General features: G+C 56.9%; 1 protein-coding gene across 3 annotated transcripts; it reads right to left on the bottom strand.

Annotated features, from left to right (window-relative positions):
- Positions 1 to 6: 6 nt before the first annotated feature.
- HNF1A (HNF1 homeobox A) lies at positions 7 to 17,692 on the bottom strand. 3 transcript variants are annotated; one of them, XM_068989512.1, is made up of 10 exons: positions 17,173 to 17,692; positions 9,284 to 9,483; positions 7,411 to 7,597; positions 6,365 to 6,606; positions 5,357 to 5,508; positions 5,045 to 5,246; positions 4,219 to 4,410; positions 2,783 to 2,904; positions 2,556 to 2,718; positions 7 to 1,219 (listed from the first exon to the last, which is right to left on the bottom strand). In XM_068989512.1, exons 1-10 carry the CDS (start codon positions 17,502 to 17,504, stop codon positions 1,098 to 1,100), a joined length of 1,914 nt encoding a protein of 637 aa, XP_068845613.1. In that variant the 5' UTR covers positions 17,505 to 17,692; the 3' UTR covers positions 7 to 1,097. The 3 variants fall into 3 exon arrangements, with proteins under 3 accessions (XP_068845613.1, XP_068845612.1, XP_068845614.1); XM_068989511.1 differs by having other exon boundaries at positions 2,556 to 2,700; XM_068989513.1 differs by lacking the exon at positions 4,219 to 4,410 and having other exon boundaries at positions 2,556 to 2,700.
- Positions 17,693 to 18,006: the final 314 nt, after the last annotated feature.

Genomic DNA, 18,006 nt, shown 5'->3' with positions numbered 1-18,006 from the left:
CTCTCAGCTGACTGCAGGCTGCACTGATGCTAGTTGTCCCCTTGCCCTGTCACTCCAGGGTCGAGATGGTCTAAGAGGGCTGGGTTATCTGCAGCAGCCCCCCCGAGAGATGAGGTCATGTGAGCCCTGGGCTGACACTGCTGCCTTATCGCTCAGGACCTCAGCCTCCTGGGGGGGTGGGGTGGGAGGCTGGGAACCCTCCCCTCAGCCAGCTGGCCCTAGCTCCCAGGTGCAACCCCTCCACTGATCTTGCCTCTCTTCTCCCTCTGGGCCCCTCAGCACTGCTTTCCTGGCCTTGCTGCTTTCTGAGCTCAGCAGCTTCACTCCTGAAGGTGGGAAGGGTGTGCTGCCCCACAGCCTCGACTTGGCACCAGGCTCTCACTAGGGGCAGGGACGACGCCTCGGCCTGCAGGGGAGGGAGGCTTTCCAGTAGATGCAGGATGCCAGGCTGGCCTCAGAAGGTGTGGTGCTCAGTGGGGACAAATGTTGAAAACCGGAGGTCATGGGCTGGGGAGAGGTTTGGCTTTGGAGGAAGAGAGCTGGAGAGGCCTGCGTTTCCCCAGGCCCCAGCCCAGAGGAGCCACTCAGGTGAGGCTTAGGTGAGTGGGGGACAGGTAGGTCCAAAGGGGCATGCGGCTAATAGCAGGGGGGCTGGGTGGAATGGCCTGATTGGGGCATAGGTGACAGAATTGGGGCCACATTGACCTATGACCTTTGCCAGCTACACGGGCTGCTGTCCTGAGAAGTGTGGCTGGCAGTTCCCTGCGGGGTGCAAGGGCTCCAAGCCTCGGGGTGGTTGTGTTCCAAGCAACAAGATTTACCCTGGGCAGCAGGGACAGTCCCTCCCCGTGACCCACCAGGAACAGGCTCTGCTCTCCAGCTCTCCACGGTCCCCACTTGTGCACTGAAGCAACCCTCCTCAGGTTGGGGCGCCTCAGAAGCCCCCGTTTCTGAAGCTGCCAGGATGGGGATGGGGACTGAGGCACAGTTTTCCAGGGATGAGCCGCTGCCCGGTGAGCAGTAAAGGTTTGCAGGCTCAGATGTCCTGGTCACCCATCCAGCAGACTGGAGGCTCCAGGGCCCCTGGGAGGCCATGGTTACTGGGAAGAAGAGGCCATCTGCGTGGAGATGAAGGTCTCGATGACACCGTGGTTGGACGGTAGCAGGTGGCCATTGGTGGAGTCTGAGCTCTGGTACAACACCAGGCTGCTGGAGGACACTGCGGAGGCAGAGGAGGCGGCTGGTGCCTGCCACGCTGGTCCCGACCCCACGCCCCACCACCACCGTCCCTGAGGGTGTTTGGGATGGGAAAGTAGCACCCCACCACCTCCTGAGTCTCAGCAGGTTAGAACCCCAAAGTCACACCTCAGCCCTCAGGCCTTATTAACCCAGCCCGGCTCCAGGGCCGCCAGGGTGTGGCCCCCACAGCCCCAGCACAGTTTAGCGAGCACGTCAGAGGAGCCCTGGTGAACCGGCGTTGTTAGTTTCCTGCGTCAGCTTTGCCGTTTAGTACCCAGTCGTGATCCAAAGCCCAGTACAGATGTTGCCGTGTATTTTGCAGATGTGGTTACACCTACATCAGTTGGTGTTAAGTAGAGGAGATTTCCCTTGACAGTGTGGGTGGGCCTCATCCAATCAGTCGGAGCCTTTAGCGCAAAAGGTGAGGCTTACCAGAGAAGGAGACTGCAGCAGGGCCTCCTGCCCTGCAGCTTTCAGACTTGCAGACCCCACGGTTGTATGAACCAATTTCTTAAATACGTGTGTGTGTATCCCTATTGGTTCTGCGTCTCAGGAGAACCCTGACTGATTCACATGGTTAATGAATGGATGTGGAGTTTGGACCTGGGTCTGGGTCCTGGCCCCACCACCTCCAAGTCCCTCTCCTCCTCGGGTGCTTTCTCATCTGGAAAACAGGGATGCTGCCGCCCATCTCATGGGTCGAGCACAGAGCCTGGACCGCGGAGCCCCCAGGGACCGTCCCTGCAGCCTCCAGGGCTGGATGGAGGACCCCAAGACTCACACTTAGCAAGTAGCCGCCCCAGGTCTCAGAGCCCAGCAGCCTGACTCCACAGTGCCTGCTCGTCACCGTGGCGTTGCGGGCTGCAGACTCGGGTTCTTGGGGAACGGAAATGCAGGGTTCGGGTGGGATGTGGCGGCCTCTGTGGTCGCTACGGGGGAACATGAGTCCTTCTGACTATCCAGGAGAAGCCAGAAAGGTGTGAAAGCGCTTAGTTTTTTAACTGTTGGCAACAGATTCAAAACACGCCACCCGCCGAGCCAGAGCAGCACCACCACGGAGTCACTTCCGGCGCCCGCAGCAAGCCCTTCGCGCGCCTGACTCCGCCCTACTTCAGGCTATCTTCGTCCTCCACCGAGTTAGTGGACGTTCCGGTGAGACAGGCCCGCTTCCTGTGGTTTCACACCCCTCTTGTCTCACTTCAGGGGAGCACCGGTGCCCCCTCGCATGTCCACCCCTCCCCCCAACCCGCCGCGCCCACCTCCCTCCTCAGCTGTGGGGACAGCGAGAAGGGGTGGCGCGGGGCAAGGGGGCTCACCGGTGGGGCTGGCGCTGAGCCGATGGCTGGGCTGCAGCTGCTGGATGCCAGCAGGGTCCTGGCCGGGGATGTGGATGGCGGCGGCCTGCGACGCCGGCGTGTGGAGCCCGGACTCGCTGGAGGCCTCAGCGTCTGAGCTGAAGACCTGGCGGAAGAGCAGCTCCTGAGCCCTGCCGGACGAGGGCTGGGCCAGGGCCCGTGGAGCGGCGGGGCCGGCCGGGCCTTACCTGCTTGGTGGGCGTGAGGCTGGCCAGGGCGCTCAAGTTGGTGGTGTCGGTGATGAGCATGGTCTGCGGAAGCAGCCCCGTGTGGGTGTACTGGGCCACCTCAGGCTTGTGACTGTAGAGGGCTGGCCAGGAGGGAGGAAAAAGGAGGGTACGGACATGGCACCTGGGTCCGGCTGGGCTCCTCCCCCGAGGGGCCTCAACTCAGGGGCTTGGGCCTGGTGAGCCCCCGAGTGGGGCAATGGTCGGGGACTCGGCTGATTTCTAAAACCTGGGAGCTCCAGATAGAAGAGATGGGCGCTGTCACCAACTGCAGGGGCCTGCTCTGCCTGTCTTGTGGGGAGGAGCCTGGGGGAGGCGGGGAGCCCACCCCGGCCGTCACCTGGAGAGCGCAGGTGTGGAAGGGACCCAGAGATGCAGGTGCTGATGAGGTACTCAGTACCGGCCCCCAGACGGAAGGGCCCGGAAGGGTCGGTGCCCTGGTGAGGGGGGCACATCTTATCCCCCACCTCCAGGACCCCTCTGCACAGCGTAAACCAGCATTTCATCTGCAATCCCAGCCCCCCAAAAACACACAGACGCCAGCAGAGAAGCGACACAAATCACATATGCTCGTGTGGACTCAGATGAAAACACAGCCACCCACAGACACACATAAATGGTGCCCTCCACCACACACACACAGACGTCAGGTCCACAAATCCCTCATCCAGGAGTCCAGGTTCCAGAAAGGTCTGAAAACTAACAGGTGTTCATCAGGTTGGTGCTAGAGCTTGTCTGGTGACGAAGTCGTTCCTGAGCCTATTAACCTTGCTACTGCTGCTGCTAAGTCACTTCAGTCATGCCCGACTCTGTGCGACCCCATAAACGGCAGCCCACCAGGCTCCCCCATCCCTGGGATTCTCCAGGCAAGAACACTGGAGTGGGTTGCCATTTCCTTCTGCAACGCATGAAAGTGAAAAGTGAAAGTGAAGTCGCTCAGTCGTGTCCAACTCTTAGCGACCCCATGGACTGCAGCCCACCAGGCTCCTCCATTCATGGGATTTTCCAGGCAAGAGTACTGGAGTGGGTTGCCCTTCATGGAATTCTCCTTTTGGCTGCAGAAACAGTGGTGTTTGATGAGGGGGTGTTGGACCAAGCCTTGCTGAGAGTGTTGTATGTCTTCACGGTATATGCACCATATCACCTTTCTAAAAGCTGAGAGGTACACATGGCCCCAAGGGCACACGTGGGTGTGTACACATGACCATATGGATTCACACCCTGAAATGCATTCAGCCCATGGACATGCATCTGAGCACCCTCAGAGCCCCCATCACAGAGGCACTCACACTTCTGTGAGTATCAGACACACACACAGACCACAGCATCTGCCATGCCGCCCCTTCCCCTGGGTTCCCACCACCCCACCCCCCAGCAGGGGGCCAAGGGGTGCTCACCGTGGGGGCTCTGCAGCTGGGCCATGGTGGCCATGAAGGGGCTCTGGGCCACGTGGCTTTGCACAGAGGGCATGAGTGGCTGCTGATAGGAGGGGTGCAGCGGCTGCGAGAACTGGACGGGCTGCAGGGTGGTCAGGCTGCTGCCCATGCTGTTGATGACCGGCACGCTCTGTGCCTGCGTGGAGGCCAGGCCTGGAGTGGTGGGAGGGGCAGGGGTCGGCCAGGCCTCCGGCACCACCAGGGGCACCATCCCTCCCTCCTAGAGCCTGTGGCTTGGAGGAGGGGATGAGGTAATCCGGAAACAGCCTTGCACTGCGTTAAGGCCCTGGCAAGTGATTCCCCCTCTCTGAGCTGCTAGCTCACTATAAGGGCAGGGAGTGTGTCAAAGAGGGTTCCTTGGTGCCCTGGGGTTCCACAGCTGTGCAAAGGCCCTGGGGCTTAACTCTGTAACCCTTCCCCAGCAACTCCCTCTCTGTCATATATTGAGCTTCTGCATAATAGTTCTGTGAATAAAGTCTCTGAGCTTTAAAAAAAAAACACCCTAAAACCTAGGAAACGTCAGTCCCCCTTGCAATGCTGTTTTCCCGAAGCTGTTTCACCGTCTCAGGTACTGTGTAACTTATGTATTGTTTATCTGTCTCCCCTACGTGGGTGGCTGAGTTCTGGGGCTGTTTGGTTCACTTGTGTATCACTGGTGGAGCATGGGGCAGGCACTCAATAAATCTATGAATGAATGAGTCCCAGTGGCTCTCCCCATTCCTGGATTCAGCGGGAGCCTCCATGAGCCCCTCACCCAGATGGCCCCCTTCCAGCCCCACCGGCTTACCAATGACCAGGGTGGAGGCTCCCGTGTTGGTGAACGTGGGGCCCAGGGAGGCAGGCTCTCCAGGCCCAATGGCCATGACCCCGGGAAGCGAGGCCATGATGAGGTTCTGGGGCTGCTGGCTGAGGCCTGGAGAGGTCTGCTCCAAGCTGTGCAGTGCTGTCAGGGTGCTGACCGGGGGCAGGGGGCCCCCAGTGGCTGAGACCTTGGAGGGGAAGCCAGACTGAGTCAGGGCGGGGCCCCACCCTGCCTCCCTGGGTACTGCCGCAGAATCTCCCAGCCGAGGGGAGATGGGGGAGGTGGGGGGACACTCACCAGCTTGGCCTCTGTGTTCAGCAGACTGTGACTGGGCTCCAGGCCGGTGGGAGACACTTGATGCAGGGATGCAGACACCGTCACCAAGGGATCACCGCTGCTTGAGGGCACTTCCGCCCCCTCACTGGTGGCAGGCTGTCCATAGCGCACACCTGGAGTGGGAGCAGTGTCCAGCCTCAGCGCCCCACTTCCCTGCCTGCGCCCACGGCCCCCAACACCCCTAATTGTATTGGCTTGTTCAGGCCACTCACACCATCTTTCTCTATGCAGCCAGCAGATTTTGCTGGAGTATTCACTTCCTGCCAGGCCCTGTGCTGGCTGCTTGTTCAACCCCTTGAACACAAGCTTTGTGTTTTATTAGCTCTGTGGCCCCCACTGCCCAGGGCTACACCGGATATGCAGTCGGTGCTCAGTGAAAGACAACAGAGCCAAACTGAATTGAGGCTAATGAAATTAAACCGCAGCAAACGTGAACAGAATGAATTGGATCTAGTTGAATGAAACTGATCAAGCTGAAGTAAACTCGAAATGAACTGAGATTGATTGAGTTGAACTGGATCAAATCGAATTGGATTGAAATTGAACTGAACGATACGAGATTAACTGAATTTCCTTGAAATACATTTAGTTAAAGTGATCAGTTGGGAATGGGATTGGACCAAACTGTATGAAATGTAAATGAAACTCAGATTATGGTGAGTTGAACTGGTTTGAGTTGAATTGAACTGAGCTGAAAGGAATTGAGTTGGCTTGATCGGGAATGAATTGCTGTGACCCAGATCCAGTGGGGTTGGAGTGAATGCAGTAGACAGAAGAGAGGGCGGTGGGTGGAGCTGAGTGGTCAGAGGAGAGGAGAGGGGTGGGGCGGATAGGGCAGCGTGAATAGAGCTGGAGCCATAATGAGGTGCTAAGCGGTTTGTGTGGCTTCAGTCCTTGGGTGGTGCTCCCCACCTCTCCCACTTACCCCCATATTCCCACTGCCCGGTCCCCTGCCCACATGGCACTCACCGTGGACCTTACTGGGGGAAAGGGCAGGCGGGGGCAGACCAGGGGAGCTGTGGGCAGGCAGCACAGGGCTGGGACCTGGCCCCGGCGGCGGCCCGCTGTACGTGTCCATGGCCAGCTTGTGCCGAAAGGCTTCTTCCTTGCGGCGATTGGCAAACCAGTTGTAGACACGCACCTCTGTGACGAGGTTGGAGCCCAGTCCCTGGGCCTGCGACGGTGACACGCCCCTCTGGATGCACTCTGCCCTGGAGAGATGGGCACTGTGAGCCTCCTGGGGCTGGAGGAGGTTCTGAGAAGCAGGGCTCTCTACCTGAGAGTCAGCTGAAGCTGACAGACCTGGCTTCCGAGCCCAGTCTGCTCTGCGATCTTGAGCAAATGGCTTAGGCTCTCTTGAGTCTCTTCATACAGAGGGAGCGCAGTAAGCGGAGGGCGGGTGAGACACGCAGCCCCACTCAGGGGCGCTTGGGTAGGCGGGGCAGCAGCTCCTAACCGTTTTGGCACCAGGGACCGGTTTCACGGAAGACAGTTTTTCCATGGGCTGGGGAGCGGGGAATGGTTTTGGGGTGATTCAAATGCATCACATGTATTGTGCACTCTGCTTCTGTTGGGGCTTCCCTCTGCCTGCAATGCAGGAGACCCAGGTTCGATCCCTGGGTCAGGAATATCCCCTATAGAAGGGAATGGCTACCCATTCCAGTGTTCTTGCCTGGAGAATTCCATGGACAGGGGAGCCTGGCAGACTACAGTCCATGGGGTCACAAAATGTCGGACACTACTGAGTGACTAACAGTTGTTTCTATTATTATTATATCAGCTCCACATCATGTCATCAGGCATTAGATTTGGAGGCTGGGGACCCCTGGGTGGGGGGGTGGGTGCCAGAAATAGAGCCAGGTTTCGGGCCCTGAACAGGAGCTGAGAACTCCTGGGCCAACAGCAGGAGCTCTCAAAACCAGGGGGCCTCCCTCAGGATCTGGAGCCCTCCTTACCTTCCCCAGCCTCTCCCCAGCCCAGACCCAGCCAGCCCTGCCGACCGCCAACCATCCTACCTGTTGCACTCCTCCACGAGCGCCTCTCGCTCCTCCTTGCTGGGGTTCTTCTGCCTCTCATAGGCCTGGAACAGGATCTGCTGGGAGGCTGGGCCCCATTTGAAACGGTTTCTGCGCCCCTTCTTGGTCGGTAGCTCATCTCCTGCAGGCTCTTCAATCAGCCCACCCTGGCCTGCGTGGGTGAACTCTGTGGGCACAGAGAGCTGTGAGCAGGACACTGGCCAGCCCACCTTCCCGCATCAGCCTGAGCATGCCTCTGCTTTTTCCTCATTCCTAGGCTGCTGAGCCAGAGGAGCTTGCTGCTCGAACCCAGAAACCGCCTAACCCCGTGATGACAAACACACAGTACACACCCCACCCCTTGCCTCACGTGCGTCCAAGGCAGACATCACTAATCAGCCCCTGCACACTTTTCTATTGGGCCACGATATAATCTCACAGTCCTCAATATAAGGCTCCAGGTAAGCATCACCTTTCATTCACATTGGACACGTATGCCATCCCATTTTACAGAAGATGTAACTGAAGGTCAAGGAGGTTAAATATTTTTCCAGGGCCACACAGTAGAGCAGAAACCTGAACTTGTATCTCCTGAGTAGATTCAAGAGTTATTTTCGACATTCTAGCCTTGAAAATCAAGCCTAAAGTACAAGTATTAGCCAGGAGAGAAGAGATACAGCCACTTTCTCAGCTGATTCTTTGGTAGGAGGCCAGTTAATGGCACCTCCAAATAACAGAACAGCTAGCTGCCCTTCAAACAGCAGAGGAAATATATATATGTGTGTATATATATATATATATATATATATATATATAGTATATGGCTCATGTATGCACGGGGGTCATCCCTGGTGCCTCAATGTTCACCATAATCTTGCCGGGGAAGCCCCATGGACAGAGGAGCCTGGAGGGCTACAGTCCATGGGGTGGCAAAAGTCGGACACGACTAAGTGACTAAAGAGCAGCGCTATATGCATATTATACCTCTGGAAGGATCTGTATGAGACTAGGTATGCCCATGGCTGCTTTAGGAGAAGACACCTATTTTTTATTGCAAAATCTTTCTTCTGTTTTATTAAAACTAAGTATGAGTATTGCCTAAAAACAAACCTGGATCATTATAAAAGAAACATCAAAACCCATCTTTTTTACACTTAGGCTCTAAAGTGTGGAAGTGTACTTGGGACTCTATAGGGTATGAAGCTCAGGTGGTAAAACCCACCATGCCCTGAATGAGAACACTCCTAGCTCTCCCCAGGTTTGCAGTGGAGGGTTCCCTGAGTGTACACCTCGCCTTTGAGCCTTGGCTGCTGCTGTTCCTTCTGCCTGAAACACCCTTCCCTGCACCTTCAGGGGTCAAAATTCAACTGACACTTCAAGACTTAGTCGAGAGGTCATACCCCTCATGTGATCCCTCCTGATGCCCCTGCCTCCCTGAGGAAGAGGAGCTTCTTCTCTGCAAGCTCAACACTTGGAAACGTTCCTGTGGTGCCCTGTGCTGAGCCTGGCACATGGTGCGTGCTCCAGAAACGCTGGCTCTTGTTGGTGTTATCACATTTTAATTCTTGTCTCACCGAATCATGCGGATTTGTCCTCCGGCTTCCCCTCCGCACAGGATGCTCTTAGAAGGCAGGGACCCAGTTCATCCATCTCTCGATGCCCAGGATCAACCCTCTTCCCCTCCACCAGAGCGCCTCCCGCAGAACAGGTGACACACGCTGGTTGAATCCCACCCCCCACCACCCACTCCTCGACTTGGTCCGTCTGCCTATCCGAGGAATGGGGAGGGGGCGAGACTTCCAGCCCCCGCCCTCGAGCTGCAGGGAGTCCCAGGCCCTGCCGGGAAGACGGGCTGCTGTTGGTCATTACTTACGCTGGGCCACCTCTCGCTGCTTGCGGACGTACCAGGTGTACAGGGCGGCTCGCTTCTGCGTCTTCATGGGCGTGCCCTTGTTGAGGTGCTGGGACAGGTGGGACTGGTTGAGGCCGGTGGTGTCGACCACCTCCCGCTGCGGGATGTTGTGCTGCTGCAGGTAGGACTTGACCATCTTGGCCACACGCCAGGGGTCCTCCCTGGGGGAAAGGACAGTCTGCTGAGCCAAGGGTGGGCGCTGGGAGCCCTGTCCACCCGGGAGGCCGGGGTGGTGAGTGGAGGCAAGTGCGGAGCCTAGGGGCCTGTGGCCTGACGCAGGGACGGGGAGGTATGGGCACTCATGTCAGGACACAAGGACATGGGGGCAGAGATTCACAGACACACACACACGTGGCAGACGTGTAGACAGGCCCCAACCAGCCCTGCACACACACAGGAACAGATATAGGTTTAGAAACACACAGTGACACACGGACACACATGTAGACTTAAACAGGCTCCCCTGGAAGCTGCACAGGTCCGTGGGGAGGATCCTCACTTCCGTGCCTCTGTTAAAGGCCCCTTCTCATTCTACCTAGAAATGTTATTTGTGACTGTGTCTTATCTACTGAGAGACTGTGAACACCTGGAGGGCAGGGACTGTCTGGTTCTCAGCACCCAACCTAGGCCTGACATAGAGTATGCCCTTGGTGACTGCGTGAAAGAATGAGTGTGTGTATATATGGATGGATGGATGGATGGATGCAGGGATAGGTAATGCGATGGCCAATGGATTGATGGTGGGTGGTGGGTGAGAGAATGGATGGATAGATAAATGGGATGGTTGATGGGTAGCTGGTAGATAAATGGATGGATAGGTGGGTGTATGGATGGACAGATGGTAGGGTAGACGGGTGGATAAGTGGATAAAAGCATGGATGGATGGATGGATGGATAGGTAATGGGATGATCAATGGATTGATGGTGGATGGTGAGTGAGAGGATGGCTGGTGGATGAAGCAATATGATGGTTGATGGGTAGATGGTAGATGGATGGATGAATAGGGGGTAAGGTAGATGGATGGATGAGCAGTTGAAAGCATGGATGGATGGATGTGTGGGGGGATAGGTGGGTGGGCGGGTGGATGTACAGATGAGAGTGACCTACTGGGAAAAAGAAATTGGATCCGCCAAGAAGGCGAGAAACATGATTCTCCCACTTGATAGCCAGGGTCACTGAGGCTCAAAGCACCGTGTCACGTGCATCTCTTGCCCAAGGTCATGGGGTCAGCCCAGCAGAGTCCCACCCCAGCTCAAGGGATTTAGTTCTAAGTCGGCTCATCTGGTAAAAGTTACATAGCATCACAATGCCTCCTGAAAATCTGCACTAAACCCTAGACGGTGGCGCGGCCAGTCTCCACACAGTCCTGAGGCGGATGGCTAGTTTTTCAACAGAGTCCCAGGGTTATGGGCTGGCAACCCAAGAACTTCTTGGAAGAAAAAATGTACGTAGTTCTGTCACCGGAGGGATTCAAGGGACCTGAGGCCACTGTGGTTCAGCCTCCCGTCCTCAGCTCACCGTGGGGAACAGAAAGGGTTCAGGCTGCCTGTACGATATAAGTCCTTCCCTCTCCTGCTCTGTCTCAGCCTTCCTCTCTTCCCTTCATCCTCTCCTGAGCTTCTGCTACATCACATGGCAGGTGCAACCGTGCTGAGAGAGGCAGAACTGGGGTTTGAACCCAGGTCTGTGCGATCCCAAGCCTGTGTTCCCACCGCCTCGTCGCAGCGATTTGCTTTCGGAAATCGGAGGCTTCCAATACTGGCATAAGTGACGACTGGCGTGTGCGGGAGGTGATGTGTTGCTGCGTCACGTGTCACAGACAAAGATTGGATACAACCTGAACGTCCAGCAAAACGAAGCTGATCAGCCAAATTGCGCTGCCTCCCTCCAACCCCCTGAGAAAGCTCTGCACAAGCTCAGCTGGAACAATTCGTCTGGTACATCTGCTGTGTGGGGCCTTCCCTAATGGTCCAGTGATAAAGGGTCCACCTGCCAGTACAGCAGACACAGGTTCGATCCCTGGTCCTGGAAGGTCCCACATGCCTCAGGGCAACCGAGCCCGTCCGCCACAACTGCTGAGCCTGTGCTCTAGAGCCTGGGAGCCATGACTCCCAAGCCCAGGTGCCCCCACTACTGACGCCCACATGCGCTAGAGCCCATGCTCCCCAACAAGAGAAGCCACTTCTATAAGGAGCTCTCAGGCTGCAGCTAGAGAGTAGCCCCCACTCGCTGCAGCTAGAGAAAAGCCCCCGCAGCCACAAAGGCCCAGCACAGTCAAAAAGTAAACAAATAAAATTATATATTAAAAAAAATAAAAATGAAATTTAAAGTGGTCCAGTAGTTAAGACTCTGTGCTCCCTAGGCAGGGGGCCCAGGTCAGGGAACTAGATCTTACATGCCTCTGCTAAGAGCCCACCCAAGGCAATAAAGCTCTTGCATGCTGCAATGAAGACTTGGTACAGCCAAATTTAAAAAAAAAATTTTCTAAGTGGGATAAAAGAAGATTTCTACATATTTGCTTGTGTTCACATAAAATACAGGAAGGATACAGAATGAACTGAAGACACTGATTGGATGCTAGGGACGGGGCGGGAGGCTTTTCTCTGTTACTCTTCTGCACTTTGTAAATTATATGATACAGGATCATGTATCACATATATCAATATCATACATGATAATATACTACATAGATCATGTTTAAAACTAAATTGTGAGAAAAAAAATCTAAAAGCAAGTTAACCCCACCCCCAGCACTCTAAAGCCCACCCCGAATTGCCTTCCCCCCTGGGCCTTCTCTTTCCTCCAAGAACCAGTCTCAACTGCCCCCCTTACGGTGCCCTTCTGAGACACAAGGGCACAGAGACCTTCATACTAATTGGCCCTCTGACTTCCTCCTTTTTTATCAGCAGTTCCCATAGAGGCAGGGAGGAAGGGAAGATAGGGACAGATGCAGTTAAAACAATCAGCAGTCAGTGGCTGATTGGTAGCCGGGAGAATGCATGTTTTTGAGTATTCACAGTGAGCCAGGCACTGTGTTAAGGGCTGGCCATTTAAATCTTAACCCTGGAAGGTAGGTGCTACTTGTCGGCTCATTTCACAGGTGAGAAAACTGAGGCTCAGAAAGGTGTGTGCTTGTCCAAGGGGACCTCACTGGGACTCAGGACTATTTCTGTTTGCCTGTACTCCTGACATCTCCCTGAGCCCTGTCTCCCTGCTTTCAGGGGCCCTTAGAAGCCTCTCCTCCCTGCCACCACCCCCCTCCACTAGCTCCCCAGATGCCAGTCAGTCCTGGGAGGGAAGGGCAGGACAAAGTCCAGCCTTGTGCTCCACGGCAAACATGTTTATCTGATTCCGGGGCTGGGCTGCCCATGGCGTCCCTCCTCCCGCAACTGCAGTCGTCCCCCTCCTGAGAGAGAGGTCCTCCTTCCCTCTGTCTCTTCTGCAGAGAGAAGGAGCCCAGTCTTCCTTCAGCAGCGCCTCTCCAGGCTCAAACTAAAGATCTGCCGTCGCCCCCTGTCCATGTGACCCCGCGTGTCTCTGTCTGTCTGTCTCTGTTTCACACACACTCTCTTTCCATCTCTGTCTCTGTTTTCTGCTTTCTCCACCTCCACAAAACACACACACTCATACACACACACATACATACACACACACACACACACACACACACACACATGGAGTCTCCAAGAACAGGCTCTTTTCAGGACATTTTCCCCAGGGCAGAATTAAGAGGCCCAGTCTCCAGGCATCTCCTGCCTTCATGCTAATGGGTTTGAGTTAAGCCAATCCCCGGTTGGAATCCCACCACTGTGACCTCACGCCTGTCGTGTACACGCCTCTCATCCGTCCTGTAACAGGATGATAGATCCACGTCTGCCTCCCAGTTGTCTATTGAGAGAACTGGATGAGTTTCTAGTGGGGGTGAAATGCTGAGGTCAGGGCCAGGCGCACAGTAAGTGCTCAGTAAGTGCAACTGTATTGTTACCACCACCACCTCCACCATCACCATCCACAATTTAGTCCTGGCGCCTCCCAGCCCCGCAGCAGAGGGAAGAGGGCTCAGGAACGGTGGAGATCTGCCCATATCTCCTTCCTCCCACCTCCTGCCGGTTCTGGAGTCCCTCAGGGGTTTGAGACTTTGGGCTTCTTGCTTACGGGCCCATGGGATTTTGGTGGGTGCAAGGTTGCCGAGCTGGGAGACCAGCCTGAAGGGCCGTTTATCTAGAGGGGAGCCGAGTTCTCAGCATGAACCCCAGCTCTACCACTCACCCTCCAGGTGGCTCTGGGAAGTTGCTTAACCTCCATGTGCCTCAGTTTCCTCAACCGTGATAGGGGGCTAATAATATTTCATAGGTTATCAGGAGGAGAAAATGAGTTTCATGCATTTGTAAGCCCTTCTAAGCCCTGGGGGACTTCCCAGGTGGCTCAGTGGTAGGGAATCCGCCTGCCAATGCTGGAGATGCAGGTTCGATCCCTGGGTCAGGAAGATCCTCTGGAGGAGGAAAGGGCAACCCACTCAAGCATTCTTGCCTGGGAAACCCCATGGACAGAGGAGGCTGGCAGGCTACAGCCCATAGCATCTCAGAGTCGGACACGACTTGGTGACTGAGCACGCACACACACGTGAGCCCTAGAGCACTGCGTGGAAATCAGTCAGTGGTTAACAGTGAGACTGATGGAGGAGGGTAAAGAGGGAGGCGAACGTGTCAAAGACAGGCCTGCGACCTCAGGGTGCTGGGTCAAGTGTGGAGGGCTTGGGTCCAAGTCCTGGCCTTACTGCTTTGTAAGACTACCTCGGGCAGGTCACTTTGCCTCTCTGAGCCATAGTTTGCTCATCTGTAAAATGGGACCATTGATAACAGCAGTCGTTTGTTGTACTTACATGCTGTTTAACCCTGTGGGTAAGCGTTATGATCGGCTCTGCCTTGCAGAGGACACTGGGGCTCAGAAAACTGAAACTGCCTTCCCCAGCCGAGCTGGGGATCAAGTCCAGGCAGGCTGGCCTCTGTCGGGGTGTCAGGTTGCCCCACCTTAGCCCCTGTCTTCCTGCGTCTCCGGGCCTTGGTACTGCCCAGTGGAGAGGACCAGAGACCCTCGAGTTTGAGCGGCTCAGAGATAGGAGGGCCTAGGAGGACACTCAGGAAGGAGCCCTGGGGACGGCTCCCCCCTTGGTCATAGCAGCAGATGGACCCAGGGCTCAGAGAAACCTAGTTGTCACTCATTCATTCATGAAGTATGTCAGCTACCGGGCTGGAGACCAGGGGTCTGAGTGGTGAACACAGCTCCGGAAGAGCTTCGGTAGCCATGGGCCGAGACAGGAAACAGACAAATAAGATGACCATAAGTAATGATGCATTTCAGGAGAAAGTCAACGAAAATAGGGGAAGAGAGAGTGATGATGCTGGGACCTCCCTTTAGATGGGGTGATCAGGGAGGGCTTCCCCGACGAGGTGATATTGGAGCAAAAAGGGGAAGGAATTGGTCATGGGAAGATCTAGAAAGAAGGCTCCAGGGAGAAGGTCCTGAGGTGGGAATCAGTGAAGTCAGTGTCGTGTAAGTGGGGGAAAGTGGTGGGGGCAGAGGTACCTGAGGAAGAGGTCGGGGAACCAGGGTGGGCGGGGAGTGTGAATTTTACTCATTGTCCCGGTCAGGGAAACCAAGGCAGGATGAGAAGAGACACGTCCAAGGTAACTCTAGGTCACACCTGGCTTCCTGGGGAAGTCCTACCCCTTCGCCATCCTTTCCAGCCTCAACTTCCCCCACCACCCAGGGCCGTCACGGGGGTCCCCCACCCCTCTGCAGCCTGTGTCCTGAGGCTCAAGGCCCCACTTTCCCCCCTCGGGGCATTTTCAGATCCCTTTTGTTACCTGAACAATAAGTAACCCAGGTAGTTAGTTATAAACTCCGCAGGAACAAGGAGCTGGTTGATAATTTATAGCAACATCTCAAATTTAAATGGAAAGTAAATAGCATGCTGTTAGCATTAAAGAAAACCCAGTCGGGGCGGGAGGCAAGCACTCCAGCTTCCTCGCAGCTTGGGGCACCTCGCTCTCTCCCCAGCCCCTTCTCCCAGCTGCATGTCAGCCCCAGGCCCCTCCTGGCTCCTCCGCTCCACTCTGCTTCTCCAGGTCTCTCTCTCCATCATCTCCCGAGATGCCCCCGCCATTCCCATCTCTTCCTTCTTGTTTCCCCTCTCTCCCTCCGCCTCCAGGTCTCTGCTGGTCCCCAGAGAGCACTTTGACCCCTGCTTCCCAGTCGCGTGCTGTGGATCAAGCCTTCCTGTCCACCTATCATCCCACCGGAGGGGCTACTGGTCAAGAGGCCCCACCTAGCCAGGTAAGGCCTTTGGTACCCCTTCCCTGCCCCCTACTCCCTGCTGAAAGCCCCCAGGCCCATCTGGGGCCCTGAGCAGTTCTGGCCCAGCCCCACCCTGTCCAGGTTGCCCTCTCCCTGGGTCTGGTGATGCCTGACTCTATGCCCCTCCCCTGCAGCCCGGCAGGGCCCTTTGCCCTCCGCCTCCTGCCAAGTCAGGGGGCCCTGGCTGCTCCCCTGCCCCCTCCCCGGCCCTCAGAAGGCCTGGCAGGCCCTGAGGGCTCCCTGAGGGATGGATCCCACCCTCCCCCACCCCAGGCTGTGATCCGGACCTTGGACAGAAAAGAGATAGTCTTTGGGAACTCTTCCTCAGCAACCCACCCCCCCAGTCACCCCCAGTTGCCCCCAGCTCCGACCCCGGTCCCAAGAGAGGGACGTGGAGCCCCAGCTGGGTGTCCTTGGTCCAGCTCTTCCCCCTCTCTGTGCCCCAGTTTCCTTTCCTCATCCTTCTCTGTATGTAGCTTCCTCTAGAGTTCATCTCAACATTGCCCGAAATGACGCCTGTGAAACCTTAGCGGGGCACCCCTCCCCGGGCTGTTAGGAGGGAGGTTACAGAGCCTTGGAGGGGGGCCTTCCCTGAAGCCCCCAGGCTCCCCTTCCCTCACCTCCAACCTCCCCCACCCCCACCTAGGGGGAAGTCGGAGTTGGCTCAGGCCTCCCCAGGCCACCAGCCCTACAAGTTAATGATCACAGGCCTTATCAGAGCCTTTTGCCATTTATAAATTTATAAAACAAAAGAGAAATAATAAAGCCCATGGGTAATTAGTAACCAGCTCAGCTCTGCTGAGGAGAGGGGAGCAGAGGGCTCAGACCCACCCCGTCCTCCAGGAGATAGGGAGAGCCATCCGGTGGGTGGGGGTACGAAGCGGGGAGGCTTCTAGCGGTACCGCTGGTGATGGGGGGCCTGAGGCTGTGCTGGAAAGGGGAGTAGCTCCCCTCCTGAGGCTCCATTTCCCGCAGGTAAGAAAGACCTGGGTTCTCCTGGCTGAAAGCTCGAGTTCTGGGGAGGCCAAGGGGGCCCCCAAAACCCCAGCCAGGGCTGTGCCCCGATGCTTAGCAGGGAAGTTAGGATTGAGGGACTAGAAATGCGCCTGGTAGCTAAAAATTCCCACCACCGCCCCTTCCCTGGTTCTCTCCCCGGGTACTCAAATTGTGGATTCTCTGCTTTGTTCCCATCTTGGGGTTCCCCTGCGGGGCATGCCTCACTTCCCAGGCTCTGGGCTGCAAGCCTAGGCTCATGGGGACGGGACCCTGCACAGGGCCGGATCTGCAGAGGGCCGGATCGGGCACTGGAGACTCCAGCCTCCAAGTCAGAACCCCCCTCCCACCACCTCCAAGCTCTAACGGGCCCCTGTCCCCGTCGCAACAACCAGGCTACAGCCCATGGGACTCTGGACTGGGAAGGGCGGGCAGAAGCCGAGGGTGGGTCCCTCTCTCAGGGCTCCTTGGGAGCGGGGGACAAGGGAGGGGTCCTTACTGCAGCAGGGTCTCCACCACGGCCTTCTGGTGGGCCGCCTCCTCCGGGCTGAGGCTCTCCAGCTCCTTGAGGATGGGCGGCGTGAAGTCGTCCCCATCGTCGTCCGTCTCGTCCTCCGAGCCCCTGGTCTCCCCCAGCCCATTGGGCAGCTCGGCCAGCTCCCCTCGGCCACTGCCACTGCCGCAGGACTCCCCCTTGTCTAAGGGGCCATCTCCAGCCAGCAGGTAGGGCCCCGGCTCACCCAGCGCCTGGATCAGCGCCTCTTTGCTCAGGCCTGACTCGAGCAGGGCCGCCAGGAGCTCCGTCTGCAGCTGGCTCAGTTTAGAAACCATGGCTCCACTAGCGCCGGGCCACGCGGCCAGGGGCCACCGAGCCGGCCGCCTCCCCCGACCGCGTGGGCTGGCTCCGTGCTGGCCGGCCCGCAGGCAGGCCCCAGCCAGGCTCCTTGCACCCGCTGCCCCCCCAAACCCCACTAGCCAAGCCCTGTGGGCACCCCCAACCCCCAACCCTGGCCCCAGTGGCCAGTGAATCAGGGCCCCTGCCCGCTCTGTTTACATTGGAGCTGGGGAAATTCTCCAAGGTTCATATTTATCCGTGTGCTTAGCGAAGGGACTGAACTTTGGACTTCACCCTGCGCAGTGCAGGCCTCATGGCAGTGCAGAGTGGTAGAGCCGCGGCCTTCAACAGGAACGGGCAGAGTGGAGGGTGGGGGAGGCGGCGACGGGGGGCCCAGACAGCTGGGCTGCAAGGTGCTGGCAGCCGGGGAGGCCTCTGGGTGACCAGCATCCGGTCCCACCCCCGCAGGACCTTGTAGTGGTCAGGCTGGAGCAAGGG

This window comes from Capricornis sumatraensis, chromosome 17, assembly GCF_032405125.1.
Source record: "Capricornis sumatraensis isolate serow.1 chromosome 17, serow.2, whole genome shotgun sequence".
NCBI classification, from domain to species: Eukaryota; Metazoa; Chordata; class Mammalia; order Artiodactyla; family Bovidae; genus Capricornis; species Capricornis sumatraensis.
The sequence above is the reverse complement of the archived record's forward strand: the minus strand, read 5'-3'. Positions and strand labels throughout refer to the sequence as shown.